The sequence below is a fragment of the Drosophila montana genome, unplaced genomic scaffold (genome assembly GCF_035044405.1).
Source record: "Drosophila montana isolate Dmon_TW-CO22-7 unplaced genomic scaffold, ASM3504440v1 contig_3218_1, whole genome shotgun sequence".
Classification (NCBI taxonomy): Eukaryota; Metazoa; Arthropoda; class Insecta; order Diptera; family Drosophilidae; genus Drosophila; species Drosophila montana.
Window position 1 is genome coordinate 3,586,076 of NW_026998098.1, and position 8,836 is coordinate 3,594,911.

General features: G+C 38.1%; 3 protein-coding genes and 1 long non-coding RNA gene across 7 annotated transcripts; all 4 read left to right on the top strand.

Moving 5' to 3' along the window:
* Positions 1-15: 15 nt before the first annotated feature.
* On the top strand, positions 16-574 carry LOC135433524 (uncharacterized). The gene is made up of 2 exons (XR_010437109.1): positions 16-134; positions 195-574. It is a non-coding gene; the product is annotated as an uncharacterized LOC135433524 (long non-coding RNA).
* Positions 575-1,331: 757 nt separating this feature from the next.
* Positions 1,332-3,106, top strand: LOC135433491 (glutamate transporter polyphemus-like). 4 transcript variants are annotated; one of them, XM_064689598.1, is made up of 7 exons: positions 1,332-1,392; positions 1,472-1,516; positions 1,567-1,726; positions 1,777-2,007; positions 2,080-2,250; positions 2,315-2,493; positions 2,566-3,106. In XM_064689598.1, the coding sequence occupies exons 1-7, from the start codon at positions 1,382-1,384 to the stop codon at positions 3,026-3,028; spliced, it is 1,260 nt and encodes a 419-aa protein (XP_064545668.1). In that variant the 5' UTR covers positions 1,332-1,381; the 3' UTR covers positions 3,029-3,106. The 4 variants fall into 4 exon arrangements, with proteins under 4 accessions (XP_064545668.1, XP_064545666.1, XP_064545667.1 ...); XM_064689596.1 differs by having other exon boundaries at positions 1,777-2,250; XM_064689597.1 differs by having other exon boundaries at positions 1,567-1,717; positions 1,777-2,250.
* Positions 3,107-3,257: 151 nt separating this feature from the next.
* On the top strand, positions 3,258-5,232 carry LOC135433655 (glutamate transporter polyphemus-like). Its single transcript, XM_064689814.1, has 7 exons — positions 3,258-3,360; positions 3,426-3,470; positions 3,534-3,684; positions 3,740-4,222; positions 4,288-4,466; positions 4,530-5,159; positions 5,218-5,232. Exons 1-6 carry the CDS (start codon positions 3,350-3,352, stop codon positions 4,948-4,950), a joined length of 1,290 nt encoding a protein of 429 aa, XP_064545884.1. The 5' UTR covers positions 3,258-3,349; the 3' UTR covers positions 4,951-5,159; positions 5,218-5,232.
* A 1,197-nt stretch (positions 5,233-6,429) lies between these two features.
* LOC135433626 (glutamate transporter polyphemus-like) lies at positions 6,430-8,836 on the top strand. The gene is made up of 8 exons (XM_064689780.1): positions 6,430-6,658; positions 6,738-6,782; positions 6,833-6,992; positions 7,041-7,271; positions 7,344-7,514; positions 7,579-7,757; positions 7,830-8,283; positions 8,567-8,836. Exons 1-8 carry the CDS (start codon positions 6,648-6,650, stop codon positions 8,834-8,836), a joined length of 1,521 nt encoding a protein of 506 aa, XP_064545850.1. The 5' UTR covers positions 6,430-6,647.

Here is an 8,836-nt window from a genome sequence, read left to right on the forward strand (position 1 = left end):
AATTCTGTTTTCAATCGAGGCGTTTGGTGTGCTGTTGTTGTTTTTTATGCATCCGTGGACTTTTTGGGCTATTGGTGGCAGTTCGGGGATGAGACCTCTAGTTCTATAATCAACAATCTACCCACCGATGAAACGTACGTACTGCAAACAAAGCATAATTGTCCTATCGTTTCATCGTTTCAATTATTCAAAAGCGTTCACAATAGCCATATTTTATAGCTACGCGCTGCAGTTACCATTGAGATAATCTGGCGCTGCTATATGAAGCCTAGACTTATGGCGAATGCCACCAAATCGGTAGAGTATCTATTGCGCATGGTCATGGTAGTTGCCTTCGTTCTTTGTGCCATTGCATATCCAGATTTTGGTCTACTACTCTCCTTCGTGGGATCCTTCTGTCTGGCTCAGCTGAGATTTATTTATCCATTTATTTATCCAAATATGACAATCAAATCTTATTTTTTCTAAGTGCTTTTCACATAACCACATAAAATGTGATTTTGTATATTCCAAAATTTATAAAACTTTTCCAAAAATGTTGGTTATTAAAAAATCATATTTAAATCCTGGAAAACGCCTTCATATTGTAATTTTAAGAACTTGGTTACTACTCAGATGAACTTCTCATATATATATATATATAAGGGACCTAATAAAAGGAATATTTTGAAGAAGTAATTTTATCAGTTTGTTGTTGCAACATAGGCTCAATTTTTACCAAATTCGGAAATTTGTCATGACATGCATTTACACTATACAAATTTAATGTACTCACTTTTTTATTCATAAATTAAAAAGTTTTTAATATTTTAAGCAAGTTTTCTTATAAATTGTTTCATAATTCAGTTCAGTCCATTTTCAAGTGAGACTTGTACAATTGCCCGCCCCACTTTGTCGTTCTATGCTCTCTTCGACTCGCGTTTGTTTTGCCGTAGATAAACTCATGAAAATGACTTTATTTAGCAGCAACGGTTTTATGCCTTGCTAATGCTTGGCCTTCCGATATCGTACAAAGGCCAATTACATGAAATTTCACGTGATGAAAAGTACAGCTGAAAAGATCCTAGTCGTGCACTTCCGAGCACGACACCTTTGCTTTTCTTTATGTTTCCCATTAAATCTTTCAAAAACTCATTAGTTAATTTGAAAATTCAAAGCATTTCACAAACCTTGAAAATAGCAAAATAAAAAGTATGCTTGCGTATAGGAATGTCACTTTTCTTGTGTTTAAAATTGGTCATCTTTTACGTTAAAATAGAAACTGCTCAGCTTGATAATTGCCTATTTCATAAGATTTTTGTGTATATTTTTGATATAGCAAATAACTTAGTGTCCCTTGGTTTTAATATCAACCTTAGCTTTTAATTCTGAAAACTTCGAAATGGCACAGAGGTATGTGATTTTCTTCTAGCATTTTTATCCATATTGCAATATCTCTATAGTTAATTGCTTTTTACCTACTTATTAACAGCAACTTTAATCCATATGAAAATCGAAATGTGGAATCACCATTATCGTAAGTCTATTCCATATAAACTCATTCTCGCTCATCAGGCTATCCCAAAGCAATTGCGATGCTTTAACCTCGCTGATGAAGTGCGTCGTTGGCACTGGGATTTTGGCCTTGCCCCTCGCCTTTCACTACGCTGGTTTTATTGCTGGCGCCGTTCTGACTGCCTGTTGCACCGCCCTACTTGTTTATGAAATGCAACTACTAGTAGGCAAAGTATATCTAATATAATATCTAATATATCATATATAACATCTCCCTGACAGATTTCGTGTATGGTCGAGAGCAGTCGCCGCAATAGTGTTGGTTATATGACATTTCCCGAGACAGTAGAGTATTCCTTCAGTGTGGGGCCGAAGTGTTGTCGATGTATATCCAAAGTAGTCGGTTTTTTTATAGATGGTATTCTGGCATTTTCACACTATGGTGTTTGTGTAGTGTATATCGTGTTTGTGGCCTTAAATATCAAACAGCTTTTAGACTCAGTGTGGCCTAATGTAGGTGTATGGGTTTATTGTGCAGCGGTGGGGCTCTTATTAATACCATTGTTTCTCTTGCGTCAACTGAAGTATCTGGTACCTACAAATATGCTTGCGACTATTCTGCTCTATGTGGGATTCGCGTGCATCTTGTATTACTTTTGTATAGGCTTACCCTCCCTGGGTGAACGAGACCTGTTTAAATATGACCTGGCCTTATTTTTTGGCATTGTATTGTTTGCTGTTTCCTCGGTGGGTGTGGTAAGTCAAAGTTATATCTAACAGCTCAATCAATATTCTTCAATATTCTTCCACATTATTGCAGATGTTGGCTATAGAGCAAAAAATGGCTAAGCCCGCCCAGTATTTGGGCTGGTGTGGTGTTTTATCCCGCGGCGGTATCTTTGTAACCGTCACATATATTCTTTTTGGGTCTTTTGGCTACTGGCGCTATGGTGATAAGGTGGAAGGTAGTATCACTTTAAATGTGCCAACCGAGGAACTGTAAGTGTTATATTTTTTGGATTTCGATAACATGCACATATTATTATATATATGTTTGCACATTTAAACCAGCCTTGCGAAGTTTATCAAGGTGTTTATATCAGTTGCTGTTTTTCTTACATATCCTTTGAGCGGCTATGTTCCCATCGACATTATCATGAATCATTATCTGAAAAAGAATCGCGAACTGAAGCATCCCCATATGATTGAGTACATAATACGCACTGCTTTCGTAATTGTATGCACATTGAATGCCATTGCTTTTCCCAATTTGGCTCCGCTCTTGGCTTTGGTTGGTGCATTTTCTATATCCATACTTAATATAATTGCCCCATGCTGCATTGAGCTATGCCTGTTCTATGACGATACGTATGGGAAGTTGAAATGGAAGCTTTGGAAGAATATAGTTATTATTTTATTTGGCACCCTTGTTTTAGTATACGGAAGCTATCGCGCAATGGTTGATATAATCAGAGAGTATGGTGGCAAGACAGCTTCTACAAAAGTAAGAGTCGAAACTCCAGAGGTAATATGATGTCTAGTACCATAGCTCCACTTGATCAAGGTTACTTTTAATCGCTCTTAATACTTAATAAAGTTACATTTAAACCTGTATGATACAGCATCTCTACATTAGGGAGCTTTGTTTTAATGGAGAACAGATTTGGGATCTTTTCAAAGTTCGTTTGACATCGTAAATTAATCGAGAGTTGAAAGGTCAACTACAAGACAGCTCCTAGTCGCAGGGTTTTCACAAACCCTGAAAACTGGCAGAATAAAATTGTAAGCAACACAAATTTTTTTTTAAAAGTGTGTAAAAACAAAATTTATATTTTCCAAAATTTACAATTTTGTAATGGGCGATGGGTAAGATACGTTTAGATAAAAACTAGTTATGGTAATACATCTAACTACTCTACACTTATCAACAGCGGCTACAATCCCTATGACAACCGCGATGTGGAGAAGCCACTATCGTAAGCCGTCCTTATTATTTCATTTGTAATATCATCGATTGCACTCAAACAGCTATCTTATAGGACTTGTGAGGCTTTCATGACCTTACTCAAGTGCGTTATTGGCACTGGCATTTTATCCATGCCCTTGGCCTTTAAGTATTGTGGCATTATTGGAGGCGTAGTGATGACAACTCTCTGTACTGCCCTAATCATTTATGGAATGCAACTACTGGTAAACCATATATGTCGAAATATGATGCAATTCATATAAATAAACCCCCTCGCAGATAAAGTGTATGATTGAATCCAGCCGTCGCAATCAGGTAGGCTATATGAATTTCCCAGAAACAATGGTGTTTTCCTTTAGTGTGGGCCCAAAGTGCTGTCAGTCTATATCCAAGGGAGTCGGCCCGTTGGTGGATATTATTTTGTGTATTGCGCACTATGGTTTCAACGTAGTGTATCACGTGTTCGTTTCCATACATTTCAAGGAACTTTCAGATATTTATATAACTACCTGCGATTTAAGAGTTGTTTGTGCTATAGTTGGGCTTTTATTCTTGCCCCTGTTTCTTGTGCGTCAGCTGAAGTATCTTGTGCCCTTCTCGATAATTGCAAATATATTGATCTACTTAAGCCTCTGCACCATTTGCTATTATATGTTCAGAGGCTTGCCCAACCTTAGTGATAATCGTATGCTGCCCTTAAGTGTTTTAGATATCCCCATATTCGTGGGAATCGTCATGTTTGCCACGTCGTCTGTCGGTGTGGTAAGTCAGCCAGTCTACAGGTTAACCAATTCCCTTCCATCTTAAACTCATACCCATTACCGCAGATGCTGGCTGTTGAGGCCAAAATGGCTAAGCCTGCCCTTTACTTGGGTTGGTTCGGTATTTTGAGCTTGTGTGCCGTCTTCGTTTGCCTCACGAATATGATTTTCGGATTTCTTGGCTACTGGCGTTATGGTGATAACATAGCCGCTAGTGTTACCATTAATCTGCCCGGGAAGGAAATGTAAGTATTCCAATTTAATTAATAAGTGCAACTACTAAATACGTCTATATAATTTTATAACAGCGTCGCGCAGCTTACTAAGTTGGGCATTGCACTTGCTGTCTATTTTACCTACCCTCTGAGTGGCTATGTTCCCATAGAGATCATCATGAACCATTATCTGAATAAAAATGGCAAACTGAAGCATCCCCGTATGGTTGAATACGCAATCCGCATTGCTTTCGTAATTGTAATTACATTGAATGCCATTGCTTTTCCGAATTTGGGTCCACTCGTGGCGTTGGTTGGTGCCTTTGCTATATCCCTACTAAATCTAATATTCCCATGCTGTATAGAAATGTGCCTTTTATATCACGATTCGTATGGAAGACTTAAGTGGATATTAATCAAGAACATTCTTATGATCATATTTGGGATGTTTGTCCTTTGTTATGGCAGCTATAGTGCTATTAGGGATATGGTTCAAGATTATAGTCGCAAATAAGAAGCGAAAACAATATCTACCTTGAATGAGACAGAAACAGCGTCTTCTAATAAGATCACCAAGAAGAATCAAAATAGTGCACATGCACTTTCTTTTGCAAAATATGCCCCTTTACTAGAAAATACTCTTTTATATCTACTGAATGCAGCTATTTCCCTCAAAGTGACAGAATTGGACATGTATGTACATATGTTTGGCACATTTTAAAGGTAAATATACATCTTTTTTTATCAAACAAACACTTTTCACAAAGCTCACCCGCGCCAGGTGGATATATTTATGTGCATTTATCATATCGGTGCTGTTCTTTGGCACAATTCTGTTTTCAATCGAGGCGTTTGGTGTGCTGTTGTTGTTTTTTATGCATCCGTGGACTTTTTGGGCTATTGGTGGCAGTTCGGGGATGAGACCTCTAGTTCTATAATCAACAATCTACCCACCGATGAAACGTACGTACTGCAAACAAAGCATAATTGTCCTATCGTTTCATCGTTTCAATTATTCAAAAGCGTTCACAATAGCCATATTTTATAGCTACGCGCTGCAGTTACCATTGAGATAATCTGGCGCTGCTATATGAAGCCTAGACTTATGGCGAATGCCACCAAATCGGTAGAGTATCTATTGCGCATGGTCATGGTAGTTGCCTTCGTTCTTTGTGCCATTGCATATCCAGATTTTGGTCTACTACTCTCCTTCGTGGGCTCCTTCTGTCTGGCTCAGCTGAGATTTATTTATCCATTTATTTATCCAAATATGACAATCAAATCTTATTTTTTCTAAGTGCTTTTCACATAACCACATAAAATGTGATTTTGTATATTCCAAAATTTATAAAACTTTTCCAAAAATGTTGGTTATTAAAAAATCATATTTAAATCCTGGAAAACGCCTTCATATTGTAATTTTAAGAACTTGGTTACTACTCAGATGAACTTCTCTATATATATATATATATAAGGGACCTAATAAAAGGAATATTTTGAAGAAGTAATTTTATCAGTTTGTTGTTGCAACATAGGCTCAATTTTTACCAAATTCGGAAATTTGTCATGACATGCATTTACACTATACAAATTTAATGTACTCACTTTTTTATTCATAAATTAAAAAGTTTTTAATATTTTAAGCAAGTTTTCTTATAAATTGTTTCATAATTCAGTTCAGTCCATTTTCAAGTGAGACTTGTACAATTGCCCGTCCCACTTTGTCGTTCTATGCTCTCTTCGACTCGCGTTTGTTTTGCCGTAGATAAACTCATGAAAATGACTTTATTTAGCAGCAACGGTTTTATGCCTTGCTAATGCTTGGCCTTCCGATATCGTACAAAGGCCAATTACATGAAATTTCACGTGATGAAAAGTACAGCTGAAAAGATCCTAGTCGTGCACTTCCGAGCACGACACCTTTGCTTTTCTTTATGTTTCCCATTAAATCTTTCAAAAACTCATTAGTTAATTTGAAAATTCAAAGCATTTCACAAACCTTGAAAATAGCAAAATAAAAAGTATGCTTGCGTATAGGAATGTCACTTTTCTTGTGTTTAAAATTGGTCATCTTTTACGTTAAAATAGAAACTGCTCAGCTTGATAATTGCCTATTTCATAAGATTTTTGTGTATATTTTTGATATAGCAAATAACTTAGTATCCCTTGGTTTTAATATCAACCTTAGCTTTTAATTCTGAAAACTTCGAAATGGCACAGAGGTATGTGATTTTCTTCTAGCATTTTTATCCATATTGCAATATCTCTATAGTTAATTGCTTTTTACCTACTTATTAACAGCAACTTTAATCCATATGAAAATCGAAATGTGGAATCACCATTATCGTAAGTCTATTCCATATAAACTCATTCTCGCTCATCAGGCTATCCCAAAGCAATTGCGATGCTTTAACCTCGCTGATGAAGTGCGTCGTTGGCACTGGGATTTTGGCCTTGCCCCTCGCCTTTCACTACGCTGGTTTTATTGCTGGCGCCGTTCTGACTGCCTGTTGCACCGCCCTACTTGTTTATGAAATGCAACTACTAGTAGGCAAAGTATATCTAATATAATATCTAATATATCATATAACATCTCCCTGACAGATTTCGTGTATGGTCGAGAGCAGTCGCCGCAATAGTGTTGGTTATATGACATTTCCCGAGACAGTAGAGTATTCCTTCAGTGTGGGGCCGAAGTGTTGTCGATGTATATCCAAAGTAGTCGGTTTTTTTATAGATGGTATTCTGGCATTTTCACACTATGGTGTTTGTGTAGTGTATATCGTGTTTGTGGCCTTAAATATCAAACAGCTTTTAGACTCAGTGTGGCCTAATGTAGGTGTATGGGTTTATTGTGCAGCGGTGGGGCTCTTATTAATACCATTGTTTCTCTTGCGTCAACTGAAGTATCTGGTACCTACAAATATGCTTGCGACTATTCTGCTCTATGTGGGATTCGCGTGCATCTTGTATTACTTTTGTATAGGCTTACCCTCCCTGGGTGAACGAGACCTGTTTAAATATGACCTGGCCTTATTTTTTGGCATTGTATTGTTTGCTGTTTCCTCGGTGGGTGTGGTAAGTCAAAGTTATATCTAACAGCTCAATCAATATTCTTCAATATTCTTCCACATTATTGCAGATGTTGGCTATAGAGCAAAAAATGGCTAAGCCCGCCCAGTATTTGGGCTGGTGTGGTGTTTTATCCCGCGGCGGTATCTTTGTAACCGTCACATATATTCTTTTTGGGTCTTTTGGCTACTGGCGCTATGGTGATAAGGTGGAAGGTAGTATCACTTTAAATGTGCCAACCGAGGAACTGTAAGTGTTATATTTTTTGGATTTCGATAACATGCACATATTATTATATATATGTTTGCACATTTAAACCAGCCTTGCGAAGTTTATCAAGGTGTTTATATCAGTTGCTGTTTTTCTTACATATCCTTTGAGCGGCTATGTTCCCATCGACATTATCATGAATCATTATCTGAAAAAGAATCGCGAACTGAAGCATCCCCATATGATTGAGTACATAATACGCACTGCTTTCGTAATTGTATGCACATTGAATGCCATTGCTTTTCCCAATTTGGCTCCGCTCTTGGCTTTGGTTGGTGCATTTTCTATATCCATACTTAATATAATTGCCCCATGCTGCATTGAGCTATGCCTGTTCTATGACGATACGTATGGGAAGTTGAAATGGAAGCTTTGGAAGAATATAGTTATTATTTTATTTGGCACCCTTGTTTTAGTATACGGAAGCTATCGCGCAATGGTTGATATAATCAGAGAGTATGGTGGCAAGACAGCTTCTACAAAAGTAAGAGTCGAAACTCCAGAGGTAATAATCGCTCTTAATACTTAATAAAGTTACATTTAAACCTGTATGATACAGCATCTCTACATTAGGGAGCTTTGTTTTAATGGAGAACAGATTTGGGATCTTTTCAAAGTTCGTTTGACATCGTAAATTAATCGAGAGTTGAAAGGTCAACTACAAGACAGCTCCTAGTCGCAGGAGTTTCACGAACAACTCCACCTACTGCCCAGGGTTCTATGGTCTCCTAGCCAGCCATTATCGATAGCTATGTCGACATTGGCATTGGCGGTGATTCCCTCATTAGGTGGCACTCTGGGTAACCTGGCGGACTCTGGCATGTGGCATGTGGCATGTAGCTGGCAACCTGCTTGAAACTGCGGCCCCACTCAGCAGCGTCAGCGGCAGCGGCACAAGCACAGCCTGTTTGTCTGGCAGTCGTCTTCAGGCCCACTTAACGATGCTCCGGAATTTATGCCGATATGGTAATGCATCTGCGCTGGGGCCGCTGGTGCTGCTGGTGCTGCTGGGGCGGCCCGCCGCTTGCCTCATTATGCCATTGATGGACTGCAGTTGA

Excerpts from the sequence above, each read along its gene's own strand:
- LOC135433491 (XM_064689596.1), top strand. Across the intron at positions 2,251-2,314 it reads CTGTTTCCTCGGTGGGTGTG|ATGTTGGCTATAGAGCAAAA; the intron begins GTAAGTCAAAGT and ends ACATTATTGCAG. Across the intron at positions 2,494-2,565 it reads AATGTGCCAACCGAGGAACT|CCTTGCGAAGTTTATCAAGG; the intron begins GTAAGTGTTATA and ends CATTTAAACCAG.
- LOC135433655 (XM_064689814.1), top strand. Across the intron at positions 3,685-3,739 it reads TTTATGGAATGCAACTACTG|ATAAAGTGTATGATTGAATC; the intron begins GTAAACCATATA and ends ACCCCCTCGCAG. Across the intron at positions 4,223-4,287 it reads CCACGTCGTCTGTCGGTGTG|ATGCTGGCTGTTGAGGCCAA; the intron begins GTAAGTCAGCCA and ends CCATTACCGCAG.
- LOC135433626 (XM_064689780.1), top strand. Across the intron at positions 6,783-6,832 it reads AATGTGGAATCACCATTATC|CAATTGCGATGCTTTAACCT; the intron begins GTAAGTCTATTC and ends GCTATCCCAAAG. Across the intron at positions 7,758-7,829 it reads AATGTGCCAACCGAGGAACT|CCTTGCGAAGTTTATCAAGG; the intron begins GTAAGTGTTATA and ends CATTTAAACCAG.